Here is an 18512-nt window from a genome sequence, read left to right as displayed (position 1 = left end):
ATTCGAACTCAAGGCCATCTGTCCAATAGGCGAAGCCCAGAAGATGGTGGGTGTTGCAACAGGGGAATCATCCAAAACACAGAACCAAAAATTAACAACAGAATGGCCCAAGCATTAAAAAAAAAAGTATTCTGGATCAAAAGTGTCGGGATCATCGTCCATTACTTTGAAACTTCACCTTGAAACACTGGAATGACTTACTTTCCTTGAATACCAGTTTATCTCTGTGTGTGTGTGTGTGTGTGTGTGTGTGTGTGTGTGTGTGTCTTGACGAACAGCCAATTACAGATATTCAAGCACAGATTGCATGCTCTACTACTTTTAAGTAATTAAACAAAGTGAATTAACAACCTCTCCAGCCAGAACGCGGCATGGCTGGTTACACATCTTTCATTGTGAGTAAACTGGAGGAAGACATCACTCATTTTGTGGAAATGGACAGAATGTTGGGGGGGGGGGGGGTTGTAAACATTTATAGCTCACATGCCAAAGTGTTTAAATGTGCTTTAAGTTTTTATACCTAGATATTCACCTCTCCACTTTCTTGCTATTTTATTGTCGGCTTGAAACGTTGTCAATGAGGGCGGCACGCTAAATGATAATTAAGGCCATTACACGCTTGCTGAGCGTGTTACCAGTGCGTGGCACAGAACGCGGAGTACTGTAAGCCTCATCCCGGGAGACACCCAACTATTCACACACTCGTGTATCGCTCCAAATTAGGTTAGAATTTCACTGCGCCATATTCATTAAGCATCTGATGCGGTGATATTGTCATGATATGCTCCGTGAGCCCGGTGCTGTTCGTCGGATGAAGTTTGTATCGGAACAAAACTCGAGTACTGTATTCATCTTTTTTCTTTCTGGTATTGTATCAAAGCACATTTTCAAGTGGACTTCGCATTTCATTATTGAGTAGCATTAGCATTCACTATTCTTGTATGAACGATAGGCGAGCGGTGCCCAACATTCTGGAACGTTGTGAATCCGGACTCACCAGAGCACATTGCGCGGCAGTCCAGTCGTTATCGTCCCTGGCAAACCGACACACTTTCTCCTTTTAATTGTCACTGATAATTGGTTTTCTTTAGGCAACACACAGCTGTTTCGGACCCATCCCTGGAGGTCTCCGCGTACAGCGCATGTGGAAAAGGACCAAATGCTTGCGTTCAGGTTCTGCACTGCAAAAAAGAAACTGGGCTAATCTTTTTCCCTTACAATTAGACAGTTCCAGCTTTTTTTCCCCCAGCAATCTATTTAGGAGGTTTTTATCCTTGATTCAGGAAAATTATTTCACCCTCAAATAAAAACTTTGGGCGGAACGATGGATCAGCTGGTAAAGCGTTGGCCCCACAGTTCTGAGGACCCGGGTTTGATCCCGCCCCCCGCCTGTGTGGAGTTTGCATGTTCTCCCCTGTGCCTGCGTGGGTTTTCTCCGGGCATCGATCCGGTTTCCTCCAAAATCCCCAAAACATGCAACATTAATTGGACACTCTAAATTGCCCCTAGGTGTGATTGTGAGTGTGGCTGTTTGTCTCTAGGTGCCCTGCGATTGACTGGCAACCAGTTCAGGGTGTACCCCGCCTCCTGCCCCTTGAGAGCTAGGATAGGGTCCGGCACTACCCGCGACCCTCGTGAGGATAAGCGGCAAAGAAAATGGATGGATGGAATTTTGATTAAAGAGGCATGTACTGCAACTCAACGACTGGGACCAACTCAACCATGACACTCAATGTTGCAATCCTTAAATGACCGACTAAGTACTTGATCACGTCAGTGAAGCATCACTGCTGTCTGCTTGAATTGTGTCATCTGACATGTTTGGATCATTTTCTCTCCGTGCTCATTGGCTCACGGAGCCTCACCCCGGGCACTTGACCCATACATCTTTAAATATGTTTTGGATGTGTTTGTTCAATTTGGAGTTTGAGGTGATGTATGAATCACAGCTTTGGACCGTCTAATGACTTTGTGATTATCTGACAGATTGCCTGACGAGTAAAACGTGATTGGTTGACAGATTAGATGTCTAGTAGAGTGCGATTGGCTGACGCGACGGAAGAAATGACGCACTGTGATAGTAGTACTTTGTTACAGCATTTATTTACTTTTTTACTTTTCCTCCTTACATTTTTAAAGAGATATCTGTGCTTTTCTCCTTTTTTTTTTTTAAATGGGCCTTTTACATACATAGAGAGAGGTAAAGTAAACTAAGGTTGAGATAGGGATCATTGCATTGTATGCAATTGAAAAATAGTTTTACGCTCTACTTTTGGACAACATTGCCAACATTCTCAGATGCTACGTCTTGGAAAAAAAATATCTTTGATGTCCACAAGAGGACGCTGTTGTACACCTCAAAGCCTCGTCCTGTTTCGCTCCTGGTTTTCACCACCAGATGACGCTCAAAACTTGCGCGTGTGTTCGTGCTCGTCCAGCGGCTGTGCACTTGTGTGTGTGCGTGTGTGTGTGTGACAGGTGTGTTTGCTCGAAAAAGACAGAAAACGATCGTAACGATCCCGCTATCAACACAAACATATTCAGGATCCAGCCATCTGTCTCCAAAGGAAGTGCATTCACGGGGTCAGACCCGTTTACGTTTGACCTTGTTCGTGTTGCTACCGCGAGAAAAGCTTTTTTTTTTTTTTTTTTTTTTAAATAATAAATAAATAAATTATAATAATTAACTGAACACTTTATTAGGGACACCTGACGGTGACATCGAAACTCTGAGTAGACTGCGCCTACAAGTGTCCTGTGCATTCTTTATTTTGTCGTGTGATGTAAAGAAAGTTAAACGCATGGCTTCTAAGTCTAAATCCATTACGTCGGTGCAAGTTTTTTGCTTGCGACTTTAGATGCGTGCGCAGGCTGAGAAAAGTGAGCGTGATGGATGTCACCCCCCATTGCACGCTGCGGACAGACGATTATTGAAGCCAGTGACAATAATGCCACCCGTTGACAGGCGGCCTCACCCTGTCGCTTTGGTCCTCGGCTCCTACCCGTCCCGCACCTGTGGGTCTTCGCACCCCCGCCCACTCCTCCCCTCCTCTTTTTCATTTACGCACGCAATTGAAACTGCAGACGCACCGGCTGCGCGCACCTCCTCGCCCGAGCGTCGCGTGTTGTGCTGCGCGGGGCGGAAAACGCGTCCTGTGCACGTAGCTCCGTCTACAACCTTTCCAAGGGTGGCCTTCACGCGTTGAGACGACTTCTCTTCACTCACTTTGATGGGGACTTCGACATTAAGCAGGGAAAATGCCTGTGATGAAGGGATTACTAGCACCGCAGAACACCTTTTTGGACACTATAGCAACGCGCTTTGATGGCACTCGTAAGTTTGGCTTCTTAATGACGCCCTGATTATTCGAGCAGTTCCAGATGATGCCTTACGACTTTCGGAATGTTAGGAAATTATCCTTGCTGGGATGATTTCATAACATACTGGCTGGAGGGAGACGATAGTGACATGGTGCACATTTCAATGTTGACTTATTATGGGATTCTGTCAATGTTTTGATGTTGCTCATGATGCAAATAGTTGTTGCATACTACAGATAAATTCATTATTTACTTGAGTAATAAATAGTATGTTTATTGACTCAAATGCAGAGTGCAACAGTCATTAAAGGAAGTGTTTTTTAATTGTTATTTTTGTGTGGATTTTATTAGTTTGCTTCAAATCGATAATGATGAATCCAAAATGTAAAAAAAAAAAAAAAAAAAACAATATAATGAGTATGATATTTCTAAATAATATACAAACGTGCAAAATTGCAGGTCACGAAAATTGAGTAATTGATGGCGTGGGGTTCATTTGCTTGACGGTGTGAATGTTTTGCGGTCTCGAAGTGCATTGTGATGGAGTGGCAATTAGTCCGCGCTGTAGCTTGGTCACATAATCAAAGGTGAATGCTCACTACTTTATAGGTGATGGGACTGGAGTTTGCTCAAAAGGTGTACTGAGCAAGCACAGACGTTCTGAGGAAACGGTTCTGTGCAAAGACAAGACCGAAGCTTCCCGACAAGTCACACCAGGTCTTTGTTTGCAGATTTTAAAATGAAGCATACAAAGAAAAGAACACTCAGCTAGGCTCAGTTATGCTCTTTGGGCTGCTTTATTGCATCTGGTACAGGGTGTACAGAACCTGTTAAGAGTGCAGTTAAAAAAATAAAAACTATGAAGGCTTTCTAAAAAGCTTGGTAATCAGTTGCTGGTCAAATTATTGACCAAAAATGAAGAGTTAAATACTCTTGTGAATGGTGCCTATCAAGCATGAGACAGGAGAAAACACTTGCACGTGTATACGATGACATCATCCCCATGGACAGTATTGTGATAATTTATCAGCTCAAATCCATATTAACATACAATCATTTGCTTCTGTACAAATTGGTCAGAATGAATCCATCAGTATTTTGTACATCAATGTGCTAATTTGTTGACTGTGTAAAGGTATTAGAGCCAATATTTTGCAAATGTTGTTTACCTGAGCTGAGGCCTTTATATGTTCAGCCAGACGACAAACTTGGTGATGCGTTCAGGGACAGCATGTATTAAAACAGAGGCAGCTGTTTGAAGAGGTACAGTCTCCAGGTACCTTTAGGTTTAGACTACTACAGCTAAACCATGTAGTCCAGTATCATAATCATCCCATGGTTACCCTTCAGCACCATGGAGAGTAACAAAGCAGCCAACAAATAAATATCACTTATTTTGTGAATCCTTTTACCTGACAAACAAGCAAGCATATTAATTGCAATCATTTGTACTGCAACAGAGGCACTACTTCCCCTCACTGGATTTCTAGAAACTTCTGTCTACACATTATATTATTTAATGTATGTATCAGCTGTTTTAGCTTATGACATGCAATTTGTTAATTTTGTGACCAAATACCTGTGTGCCCTTGTCTGGGTGAAGTGTTTTCATCAACGTATAAATAACTTATATTTAGCACTTTTAAAAAATAGTTTATACTTCCTATCCTGGAAGTCAACAAGAGATGAGAAATTTTTGCTCTCCTAGATGCAAAATTAACATAAGCTGACACAAAGATTAAAATACCATGTGGTGTAAGTAGTACTAAAGAAAAAGTACTTATATAGAGAATAAAATAATGGAAAATCCGATCAGTTAAAAGGTTGTACATGCTGTATTGGCGCATAGATGGCATATGCTAAATACTGCATGTCAAATAATATTGAAATACTATAAATGCTGTTGCAAGAAGAAGAAAAAAACCCATCATAACCGGAGTATTTCCACTTCCAAGATACATCAACTGACCTCTGACCCCTCTCCCGACCTCGGTTTTATTTTTGCCTCCCGAACATTCTGCAGCTTCAGCGACTTAGAGCAAGCTGTTACTTTCCTGACACCGGGGAATTGCGGCTGAACCCGCAGCAAGTGAGTAGAAAGGAAGGAAATGAACATTGGATTTGAACTGGAAGATGACGGCACAAATGAGCTGTGATGGCCTTGCCGGGAGCAAAATCTAAAGGGCTTCCCTGTTACGTACGGCCGTTTCGACCTCACCTGAAGCCCGAGAAAACCGCTCACATTTGGACACGACCTGACAAATAAATGGATGCCAGCCTTTAACCGGAGAGTTTTTCTACATAAATTGATAGTGGCTGTGATTTACTTGCTGGAATGTTTGGCGTAACTGAACGAGTGGCAATTCAGACGGCGTTTTACACGCACACTTGTTATATATATTTTTTTATTGAGCGCTGTGAAACAGGCGTTGATCACTTCACGCTCGGTGAAGCGACATTGATGAAGCTTGATGCTGAAATCTATAAGCCGTTGGAATGGGCAGGACACTTTAATGAGCAACACTTGAAGGATGCTTTTCAGAATAAAAGCACAGCTCGCTTTACCACAACTCAAAAGACCACCAGTTCCGCTACTGTATGTATACTTGTACATGTTTATGCCATCAAATTCCCTCGTAAGTTACTTTCAGGGTTATTATTTTGGTGCAATTTAATTAGTTTCTAGCTTGGAGGTGACCAAAACAATAAATATCTCCATTTTCGTCCCACATCCCAAAAACATGCCAAATTAATTGGACACTCTCAATTGCCCATAGGTGCAACTGCTGTCTGTCTCACTGTGCCCTGCGATTGGCCGGCAAACAGTTCAGGCTGCTCGAAGATTGCCCGGATAGGCTCCAGCACTCCTCCGGCCCTTGTGGGGATAAGCAGCTCAGATAATGGATGGCTGGATTGAAGCTGTTCAATGCCACACCCAGTTAAAGTTTGAAGGTTAACAGTGATCACATCTGCTAATTTAATGCAAACATTAATGTGTTTGTATGTTTTAAGGCGCAACTAAAAGTGACTTAAATAAAAAGGGTGCAGTAACACACATAGACAGACAATATAACAATACTCACAGGCATAAAGTGATTCCCTCTGCAAAAAAAAATACAAATATTACTAAAGTTTAGAGAATTACCAGAGTTATGAAACCCATCTTTTTTTTTTTTTTTTTTTTTTGCACCTCCGTGACGGCCTTATACCGTCTGGTGCCACTGCCGATGGCCAAGTTGCGCTCACCAGAGGGAGCTGCAATGAATTTCTCTGTGCAATCGTTCTCATTCTTTTTAATTATCCTATATCTATGTTTGTATAAAGTCGCATTATAGTCCCTGTGACAGTTGTCACAAAGAGACGTCATGTGATGTTTAAATACCAGAAAGTAAATGCACACCGGCAGTGTGAAAAAGATGTTTGGTTGAAAATGTAAGCACTCCCCGCGACCCTCATGAGGATAAGCGGCAAATAAAATGGATGGATGGATGATACGGGGGGGGGGGGACTGGAGACTGCGTGCGAGGAGAGATGAAGTCACAGAGGACCAAAACGGAAAGCGAGATGCGTTTTCAGCACTTTGCTTTCCGTGCGTCATCCAACTCGCTCCGGAGCGTGCGCGAAAGCTCATTCGTCTCTGTCTTTGAACAGAAGGCCACAGAAGAACAACTTTTACTCTCCCGCGAGGAACTTTTTTTTTTTTTGTTCGGCGCCGCACTTCTAATGAAGTTGATAACACGACATCTGTGGGGATTCCGCTTCCACCCTTCGGAAGGGATTGACAACTGAAGGAAGAAATGAGTGTAGTTATGAGCCCGGGAGGGCGTAATCAATCATCACTGACTTCAATGCTGGAGGGTTCTCATTTTCTGCCAGCCGATTGGCTCACTTTTCTTAATAAGGAAGTGGGTTAAAGGCACGACGGGAGAAGGACGCTCTGCTGTGCTTGAGCTTAATAGACCTGCTGTATCGTGATACAGTATCGCACGGTACACTTTCCAGACCCACTCGCAATAATGATAAACCATAATATAGTGATAACATCCATCCATTTTCTTCACCGCTTATCCTAACGAGGGTCACGGGGAGGGCTGGAGCCTATCCCAGCTGTCAACGGGCAGGAGGCGGGGTACACCCTGAGCTGGTTGCCAGCCAATCGCAGGGCACATAGATACAAACAGTGACACTCACAATCACAATCAGACCGATGGGCAATTTTAGAGTGTCCAATTAATGTTGCATGTTTCTGGAATGTGGGAGGAAACTGGAGTGCCCGGAGAAAAACCACGCAGGCACGGGGAGAACATGCAAACTACACACAGGCGGGGCCGGGATTGAACCCGGGACCTCTGAACTGTGAGGCCAACACTTTACCAGCTGACCCACCGTAACAACATGTATAAAATAAAATAAAAATCCATTGGATGCAAGAGCTTTATCTAAAATATTGCAAAGAATGCCTCTTTTTAATCAACTGCAATGTACATTGCGTGTAATATAGAATATATTGGCAGCCGCCCATGGGTATTGCGCCATTTTTTTAATTAACAAACCCAGCAATTATAGTGAAAGTCTACCGCCGCAAGACAACATACATTACATTGTAATAATAATCGGGAATAAATTGTTAATTTACGACTCAGAGTCAAAGTGTTCTTAAAAGCAGTTTGGGGGGTATTGACTTTCTATGACCAGCGTGTAGTAAATATACATTTGAAATTACCCGGTGTGTGTGCGTGTGTGTGTGTTGCTGTACATGAACGCTAATTGATTACTTTTCCCAACGAGTATTGTTTTGATCACATTCCAAGCATTTAAAAAAAAAAAACGCATTGATATATTTTCATTAAACCTTGCGAAGGGGTGGCCAGCGACAATTAGTTGTTGTTATTGATATGAATAATAATGGGAACGGAAGACTTTATTGAGTCATTAATTTTATTCCCCCATCCCGGAATGCAAGCGGAAATGGAAACCCCATTAATCCCAGTCGCACAAAAAAAAAAAAAAATGGCAAAAAATGCTGCAATGTATTTTTAATCACAAATATAGCATTCTATAATAGTGTAGTTTTTGAAAACATACAGTCATGACGTAATTACACGGAATGTAAACAAACATTTTTTTAAATTTTTTTTGGCTTCAATTCAATGGACATGTGGTGCTCCTTTTAACACTGCAACACTGATGCTATCTGCTAGCCCGTGTATATTGTTTTTCGTTATTTTTAAGCATTCAGCCAGAGTTTCCCAAACATTATTATTTTGTTGTTTTTTGAGGGTTATCTTTTGACATCTTGCTGCCCAAGGACCACGTTGACGTGATTTGAGGAGCTTCATGCACTGCTTTGTCAACATCGTGTGCTAACTTGGTGCCAAGGAACCTATGTGGGTGTGACTTTAGAAGCTTCATGTAGTGCTCAGCCGACCTTTTTCTTCCAATATTACAAGTTTATTCTCATACTTTTCATTCATCCCAAATTGCTGCTTCATTCTTGTCAGAGTACACACTGCTGATTGCAGAAACTGCAGCATTACACAGTACGGTTAGACAAACAAACCCAGCCATCCGTTCTTGTTTAACCACTCACATTCACGCCGTTATTACCGGAATTTCCGGTTGTTACCGGAACAGAACCCATGCGAGTCAACCACTGCACTGTCAATGACTCAAAAACACATTTGCTTCACTGTTATGAGCAATTTAGTTTTGGCTTTAATTTGTGCTCTTATATTGAATAGCTTCAAGGTTTAGCGATACATATTTGGGACCGAGCACCCAAAATTTGTCCGGCCATAACCTCGGTTGTCATGTAATGTCTCACTGGTAACTTTGGCAGTTTGAGATGACTTTTTTTTCGAGGGGGGGGGGGGGGGGGGCTACAGTATGCGAGGGCTCCATATTACTTTCTGAGTGGCCGTCATAAATTCTCGCAGAAGGGTGACTATATCTTTCCATCTGTCACTCCATTGTTCCCAACATTTTTCCCGTCGACTCCATCTCCGTCTTATTACTGCTCATCTCAGAGCTTTATCTCTTCCATATCCAACCTTTGCTCTCTTTTCGCCATCCATCTTTTTGCTCTCCCTGCTGCTTGACTAACTCACACCTTTGACATTGAGACTCTTTTCCCGTTTCCTGTGGCGCTTTAAATAGCTTAGGTTTACCTCAGATCCTGAAATGGGAGAGGCTTAATGTGCATATAGAGTGACCCTCGAGAGGAAAACAAATGCGGACCCGACCTGCAGCGACGCCAACATTAGTTTGGAGAGGTTGTCGTGAAACCACGGCAACATCCAGCATCCAAGATAGAGGTCCAAACACATGCGTGCTAGGTGGCTTAAGATACAGTGGATCAGCTGGTATAGCGTTGGCCTCACAGTCCTGAGGACCCGTGTTCGATCCCGGCTACGCCTGTGTGGAGTTCGCATGTTCTCCCCGTGCCTGCGTGGGTTTTCTCCGGGCACTCTGGTTTCCTCCCACATCCCAAAAACATGCAACATTAGTTGGACACTCGAAATTGCCCCGAGGTGTGATTGTGAGTCCGGGTGTTGCATATCTCTGTGCCATGCGATTGACTAGCGACCAGTTCAGGGTGTACCCCGCCTCCTGCATGTTGACAGCTGGGATAGGCTCCGGCACGCCCCAGGACCCTCGTGAGGATAAGCGGCAAAGAAAATGGATGGATGGATGATATTCTTGGTAAACCGTGATCAACTTTACAGCCTATCATGCAGCCACCAGCAAATCTCGAGCTTTGTGGTTATTCCATTTAAATTAATGATTAATTATACATGTTGGGCATTTTCTCCGCATAAATGAGCATGTAATTGAATTTTTGTTCAAATTGTATTGCTCAAACGAGGCGGTGATGAGTACATCTTTCTCCCAGTCGAGATTCGGGGGTTATAAACTTTTCTGTGTGGAGGTTGCATGCTCTCCCTGTATTTGCGTGACATTTCTCCTGGTACTCTGACTCCCCCATCCCCAAATACATATTTGATTGAATGGGTTAAAAGGCGTGAAATTGAGTGTGAATGCTTGTTTGTCTATATGATTGGCTTGCCACTAGTCCAGGGTGTAATCTGCCTCTTGCTCAAAGTCAGCTGGGAAAGGCTCCAGTAGGTTCAGGCAGTATCGAAGATGGATGGATGGATGGATGGATGGATGGATGGATCAAATCATACTGAGCACGCAGGCCTGTTCTTCTGTACCAGTAAATCCCACTTTTCATCTTCAACGTACCATTGGTATTTTCTCTGGTGATCACAAAAAAGAGTGATGCTCAAGAAAAAAACAAAACCCTCTTGGGGTGTTCAGCTTGTCAGTCCCCCCTCCCCCTTTTTTTTTTGTATTTATATCCCAACATTTGAGCTGATAATTGAAAGTATCAATCAAAAAGGAGAAGTAAAAAAAATCCTCCATATAAATTGCTCATCCCTTTTGCATTGTTCTTCCTTCCCTCCTCTCTCACCTCTGCCGCCACCCTGACTTTCTTTGCCCGTCCCCTGGGAGTTTCCTCAACAGCTGTCAGGCACTATTGTGAGCATGATAGGAAATGAAATATGGGGCTTCCACAGTGGAACAATTAAGCCAAAGAAATTCAGGGTGGGGGAGAGAGAGCGAGAGTGAGAGAGACGAGAATTGGAGGAGATGAGGAGGCTGACATAGAAAAAGGAGAGGAGTAAAAAAAAAGTGCTGTAAAGAGATGATTCAGGCCTTTTGGAGGTGAAAGGAAGCGGTCAGAGCAAATGCTCTCAGGTGGCGGTGAGAGAAGGTGTCAGCGCCAAGAGGGGAAGGAAATAAATGATAGTGGAGAGGATGGCTACCCTGCTGGAACTCAAAGGGCTGGAGAGAAAATGAAGAGTAATTAGACAAAGTGATCCAAAAGGCTGGCGGAGGGAGGAAGCTGGGAGGAGAAAGCAAAGAAAGTCAAGAGAGGGAAAAGGCGTGCCGAAGTAAGGAAACTTTGAGGGGGTAATAGTTGGATCGTTGCCATCTAATAGTGAGTAATTCATTTGGAGGGAAATAGGACAGGAAGCTGTGTGTGAATTGTTTTAACCAAAAGAAGAAGAAGTAAGAGAGCCGTTAAGGCAATTTGAAATCATGCCGCAGATCTTAGCAAGAATCACGTAAAATCACGCCACATAAAATGATGTCGTGGGCCATTTCCGGCCCACGGGCCTTGTGTTTGACACCTTTTAATGGTTTCTTTGTCCGCTGCCAGCGCCCTTGTGATGGGCTGGCGGGCAGTCCAGGGCGGGGCTAGTCTCTCGCTCAAGGTCAGTTGGAGTAGGCTCCAGCTCAAATGTCCACTCGTGTTTAATAGAAATGATAACCTTTGTATTTTACAGCGTATGATCCATATTGTCAGTTCTCGCTCACTTTTTTCCGTAAACACAAGTTTCCTGTCATGGCCCGTGTCTCTGGTGCGCGTGAGTGAGGCTGCCGTCAGACAGGCCGCGGGCCTTGGCATCAGGGCGCTTGGGGGCCAGCGGTCTTTGCTTACCATGAGGGGCCCGAGGGGGCCTCACGACTGACAGCTGGTCCCAATGCAGCGACCGGATCTGACCATCTGTCCGGCGCCCGTGTATCGCTGCTGACAACACATTCTCTGCGTGTGCGTCCCTCCTTTATTCCTTTACTGCTTATTATGGGATGTACCGAATGATGTTTCTAGTCACTTTATTGAAAAATAAATATGAATGCCTACAACGGGATGCCCTACGTGTATTTTCATTGTATTCGTTCACATCGGAAGCATAAACTACGCGATCAAGCTAACCTAGAGACATATCACGTGACTCTCACTTGTATAATGAAAAGCTCCAATCACCCAAACGTGACATCAATTCATATTTTCATAGCGTTCCCACGAGCACAAAGGAGCATTTGATTGAGTACAACCTCTTGAAGGACACCTACAAGTAGTCAACATTCTCAATTCGCAATATTCCCACACGTCATTTGATTCCAGGTGGTTTCCTTCAACAAAGCCTGACGTGCGACATAAAACAATTAAATACCGGGAGCTGTCGGGGGGGGGGGGGGGGGGGGATGAAATCACTGATGCAGAAAATAGATTTTTGTAGTGAAATTATGGGAACATGTAACTTTGCAGGGTGGCTCGGGCAATGAATTACCAAGTTTGAACTCTTGTCTGTCTTACGTAACAGCTTTGAGTGCGAGTTAGGTTTTGAGTATTTGTTGTGCAATTAAGCATCTGCTCCAAATGTATTGAACACACTCTTGACTCAACCACCATATTATTATTTATCCATACAGTGTATCGTTACTCTTGAAATACAGTTTTGCTATGCACATAGCAGAGGTTCCCTTTTAAGTCATGCAATTTTTAAATAATTATTACAAGTTGCAGGTTTTCACCAACTGTGGTTGGCTCCTGAATGTATCACTGATTCAAATTCTGATTCTGATTCTGATTCTGATTCTGAATCTGATCCGGTCCCTCCCGCAGACAGCAACTTCATCCTGGCTAACGCTCAGGTGTCCAAGGGCTTCCCCATCGTCTACTGCTCGGATGGCTTCTGCGAGCTCACGGGCTTCTCCAGGGCCGAGGTCATGCAAAAGAGCTGTGCGTGCAAGTTCCTGTACGGCCCCGAGACCAGCGAAAGCATCATCATCGGCGTCGACGACGCCTTGGAGGGGCGCAAGGAGTTTAAGGATGAGATCATGTTTTACAGCAAGACAGGTAAGACCTGAGTTGTTCGGCGGCTGTCGTTTTGAGTACTGTGCAAAATCCCGTATCAAAACAGTGGATCAGTATTAGTACAAAAACCTACAAGATTCTTGTCCTGTTACTTGAGCCACTGGAGATGGCACCACCATGTGTGACATACCATTGGTGCAAATGCAGGACTCCGAGACGGAAGCATGATGTTAGGCGTGGTTTGTTCAAGGAACAGGGTCTGAAAAGGCAGAGGCACAAAACGCTGAGCAAAGGCAGGATACAAAACCGTGAAGCGAGGTCTCATGACTAGGAGACAAACCAGGAAACATGAACTACAACTTGACTATGACTATGAAACATAAACCAAGACAGGACTAAACTGTGGTGGCACAGAAACACCATTCTCAGTGGTGGAAATTCCTACTGTCAGTGAATACAACTCAGTAACTCATGGCAACGAACTGGCAAATGCCAGTGACAAAAACTCCAACTTAAATGCGTGTCTAATGTAGGGATTTGCGAGTTTGGACCCTACGCGTGTTCACGGATCAAGGAAGTGCAATACAGATGTCCGGGTCTTATCTAGGCATCTGCTGCACACGTGACATGTGTCTTCTGCCTAAGAGGAAGACAAAAGCTGCCCGGTAACACAACGTTTTTATGTGTATGGGTCCATGGTAAAAGTGGCTGCCCCCTACCCTCCCGAGTCTGCTCCTTATCTGGTGTCGTCCATCTCCACGGCAACGCCTGGCCAAGGAGGATGTTTTTCTGCGCAAGGACAGCCGTCGCGCTGCACAACACATCCTTGTCTGATTAGCAAATGGACAACACCTTATCTTTTGATTTAATGTATGATGACATATCTAAGCAAATAATGAAAGTACAATAAAAGTAAAATAGTCTCCACTAATTACAGTCCCAATGAGAACCAGCTGTGAGCGGTGACAGGTGTCACCGCCCAGAGCAGTGGCGTGGTCACGCAACCTCTTGGCAGTGGCCAAGTCTTGCTCATGACACCACGTCTGCTTTATGTATTCATAAAACGATGGCAGTTCTCAGCATCTGCTGTATTTGGAACGAGGCTTCGTTTTAGTTGTCATTGACGTACATTGACGTCCATGGATGGATCCGAGTGAGGCTGAAGACGGCGATGATGTGACATTTTTCTGTTCCACCGTCATTATTTGGTTGTTAAACAGCGTCAACGGTGCGTCATTCGGCTCGAGGTCCCGGATGTAGAATGTTGTACACTAAGCCAAGAGAATAATTGACTTTACACATTGCGTATGGCCGTGCTCCACGTCGGGTCGAAAATAATTCAAAATAAAAACATCCTCCCGACTGAATCAACAATCGGTCATCGTGTCGCGCGACTTTAAAGGGCTGCTTTTAGCAGATGGTGTCGTAAATTATGCGCCGTCACAGCTTCGCTAACGCCGCCACAGATGTGGTCTTTCCAATAAGTCGTGATTTTTGTCGCTTTTACGGGAACGCTCCGCCATGTCACTTTATTGCTTTACTCGAGCCAACATCTGTCCTTGAGCGTTTCAACTTTCTCCTCTTTAAAAATGAATTTCCAAGTGGAGCATCCGCCGTTTCCAAATAGTGTGCTTTTTGGGTTTACGAGCTTGTCCCCCCCCCCCCCCAACCCCCGTTTCGGTCCTTTTGTGTTGTCGTCTCAGCTTGAAACCAGAACATTAGCTAATTGTTATGCTGACGACACCCTGCTGTTCGTACCGATGCAATTTCTAAACTCTTCAATGTCTTGGAAATTCCAGGTCCTTTTTTTTTTGTCTCCAAATAATTTGAAAATGAATGAAGAAGAGGTGTGTGGTTTGATTCCTGCATGAATGGAGGAGCAAGTTGTCCGCAGATAATGAGTCTGGTGTGTAAAATGACTCCCGAAGTGCACAATTACACACAGCGCCGAGCGAAAAACCGCCTGAGTCATCAGCGGGGAAGCGAGTGTGAGTGTGGGGGGGTGTGATGATGGGAGGGGAGTGGGGGGGGGCACTCCATGGGAGATTCTTGTCATTTGCATTTCATTCCTACTCCAAAAGAAAGACTAGAAAAAAAACTTTGGCGGCTTTTCCAAACCGGTCAAAATGTTGTGTTTGGTGCTCTGTGTTAATCGCACTCACCTTCAACTGGCAAAATATGAATACATAACACAGGATGAACAATCCTATAATATTCATACTACTAATGGTATTTCTCTTATTTCAAAACACATTCCATATTTTTGGGGACATTTTAGGCGGGGGAGACTGAAATGAATGAAACCCATTCGTGGGCAGCGTCCCATTTTTGGGACATCATGATTTTCACGCATTATATCCTTCAGTATATATTAAATATTTAAGTGTTTTAATCTGAAGCCAAAATTTGATATCAGGAGAGGATGACTAATCGGTTAAAGTTTATTAAAGATTATAAATTAGTAACGTTATCGGATAACTTATAAACCATAAACAAAAAAGAAGTGTTATTTCCTTGATTGTGGCCTGTTAGGAGACCTTTATCTCAATAAGGCGAAAAATGGGTTATGAATGGGTTCATGTCATTTCCATTCATTTCAAGTTGAGTTGGCCAAGTACTGAGAATTTATATTTTCTGTGAAACTCACAAAATGCTGACCTGGCTTTCCCCCCAAAAAGCAACCCATTTAGCAAGAGACGGAACCAAGGATGCTCGGTTCATCTTGAGAAACATGACTTGGGTCCATATAAAGCCTTTGTTTCTCCCACGGGGGACCCAACTGTAGACGGGCTCGCTAATAAGTCCGGGAGTGTGGGGTACACACTACATTGTTGCGCTACAATGCTAAACACGTACGTGCACAAAATATATCCACACACTGCGTTTTGCCATTGCAGCTGTGCTCTTCTGGTGCCTGTTGGACATTGTCCCGATTAAGAATGAGAAGGGAGACGTGGTGCTCTTTCTGGCTTCGTTTAAGGACATCACGGACATTAAAGCCAAAACCCTTCAGGAGGACAAGAAAGAAGGTCAGTGAATGCGTGGAGTCGTTCTCACACCCCTGCTGAAGGAATTATCCCAAAACCAAATTTGGAAATATATTTTTACAGGTTCTCCCTTGCCTACCCATTTTATTTAATTTTTTTTTATTTTTCCCAGGAAAACCCTTAAACATTTTGAAGGAAGTGACATTTTTGGACTGAAGTCACTTTTCATATAGCAAATATCACATGAATGACATTGATTGAGCTATATTTATTTCAAAATTAGGTCATTGTGCATGTGCGTGTGGGTGCGTTCCCTCGCCCGCGTCTTACCTAATTGCGCTCATTACCGTAAATAAGGCAGAAACAGGAAGCGTCAACGCAAAGCAAAGTTATTTATTTTTGCTCGCGTCATGAAAAGCTTTTCAACCGAAAGTGAAAGTGGCTGATGCAGCAGGCGTCCGCAGACGGAGACAAACACCCCAACTGGAATAAGTCGCTGGGTGACAAGTATGGATGAAATTAGAATATGCACAGTAAGGAGCAATTTGCATTTTCAGGTCAGAAAGAAAGTAGTAGAAAGTCAATTTCCCCGTCTGTTGCGTCGTGCTTCTACGTTTGCATCCAGCCATACATCCGTTTTCTTAGCCGCTTATCCTCACGAGGGTTGCGGGGAGTGCTGGAGCCTATCCCAGCTGTCAACGGGGAGGAGGCAGGGTACACCCTGAACTGGTTGCCAGCCAATCGCAGGCAGATGAAGACAGACAACAGCCACCCTCACAATCACACCTAGGGGCAATTTAGTGTCCAATTAATGTTGCATGTTTTTGGGATGTGGGAGGAAACCGGAATGCCCGGAGAAAACCCACGCAGGCACGGAGAGAACATGCAAACTCCACACAGGCGGGGCCGGGATTCGAACCCGGGACCTCAGAACTGTGAGGACAACACTCTAACCATTAGCTCCAATCTGCCCTACATTTGTATATATAAAGAAATATTCTACTGATAGTTTGTAGATAATTGGATATATATATATAATGGATATAAATAGGATAATTTCCCCCCGGCAGATCACTCACGGCACACTAATAACGTGCCACGGCACGCTGCTTGGGAGTAACCATCAACTCCCTCGTTTCTATTTCCAGCCTAATGTTGCTTTCCTTCCATCGTTAATCCGCACGGGCCTCTATCGCATATCCATATGCTTCCGTCGCCGAGCTTTTATGTGTTTCCACAACACCTCTGGACCCCCTCCCACCTCCCTCCTCCCCCCACAAGAATGGTTCTAACAGCAAAGGGTTATTCATTAGGTTTTAAAAAGAAAGCATTTCTCCTTCTCCGCGTTGGTGTTGCCTCTTGACTGATGGGCCTTGTCTGTTCCCCTCATCTGGGGTCTGTCGGCACTCGATGGCGCACCAGAAAACGTGCACGCTTTCCAAACAACACTCCAAAGTAGTTAGCGCTTCACTCCGTCCTCTTTGTTACGGCCTTTATCTGCCCCCGAGCCAGTCTGGATTTAGTCCTTTCCAGTATGTTCAGAGCACGCCGGCAGTAACACTTCCTTCTGTTATCCGAGTTCCAATCTCAATGCATCACTCTCAACTGTCCATCTCACGTGTGACGTTTACACATACAGTGAAGTAAAATAAGTATTTGAACACCCTGCTATATTGCAAATTCTCCCAGTTAGAAATCATGGAGGGGTCTGAAATTTTCATCGTTGGTGCAAGTCCACTGTGAGAGCTATCCTCGTAAAAGAACAATCCAGAAATCCCAATGTATGATTTTTTAAACGATTTATTTGTGTGATACAGCTGCAAAAAAAGTATTTGAACAACTGAGGAAACCAATTTTAATATTTGATACAGTAGCCTTTGTTTGTAATAACAGAGTTCAAACGCTTCCTGTAGTTATTCACCAGGTTTGCACACACTGCAGGTTGGGTTTAGGTCTGAAGACTGGCTAGGCCACGCCAGAACCTTGTTATGCTTCTTTCGGGGTCACTCCTAGGTTTTCCTGGCTGTGTGCTTCGGGTCGTTGTCATGTCGAACGACCCAGCCACGACCCATCTTCAATGCTCTGACTGAGTTCTTCCACAAAATCTCACAATACATGGCCGCGGTCATCCTCTCATTAATACAGTGCAGTCGTCCTGTCCCATGTACAGAAAAAAAAAAACAACCCCCATGATCCTACCACCCCCATGCTTCACAGTAGGGATGGTGTTCTTGGGATGGAACTCATCATTCGTCTTCCTCCAAACACGGTTAGTGGAATTATGACCAAAAAGTTCCATTTTGGTCTCATCTGACCACAACACTTTCTCCCATGAGTCCTCTGTATCATCCAAATGGTCATTGGCAAACTTAAGATGCCATGCAAGATTCCAAACCATGACGTTTTGGTGTATTACCAACAGTCACCTTGGCAACGGTGGTCCCAGCTCTTTTCAGGTCATTGACCAAGTCCTGTAGTGTAGTCCTGGACTGATTCCTCACCTTTCCAAGGATCACTGAGACCCCACGAGGTGA

The 18512-nt window shown here is 44.1% G+C and overlaps 1 protein-coding gene across 1 annotated transcript in view; it reads left to right on the top strand.

Moving 5' to 3' along the window:
• kcnh8 (potassium voltage-gated channel, subfamily H (eag-related), member 8) overlaps nt 1-18512 on the top strand; it is a 53379-nt gene that overhangs the window by 13509 nt on the left and 21358 nt on the right. Inside the window, exons 2-3 of the mRNA XM_061813733.1 lie at nt 12800-13033; nt 15889-16020. Of these exons, the coding sequence (XP_061669717.1) occupies nt 12904-13033; nt 15889-16020 (262 nt within the window). The 5' untranslated portion in view covers nt 12800-12903. The remainder of the gene's footprint in view (nt 1-12799; nt 13034-15888; nt 16021-18512) is intronic.

The sequence above is a fragment of the Syngnathoides biaculeatus genome, chromosome 1, assembly GCF_019802595.1.
Source record: "Syngnathoides biaculeatus isolate LvHL_M chromosome 1, ASM1980259v1, whole genome shotgun sequence".
Classification (NCBI taxonomy): domain Eukaryota; kingdom Metazoa; phylum Chordata; class Actinopteri; order Syngnathiformes; family Syngnathidae; genus Syngnathoides; species Syngnathoides biaculeatus.
Note: the sequence above shows the minus strand (reverse complement) of the source record. Positions and strands in the feature narration are given on the sequence as shown.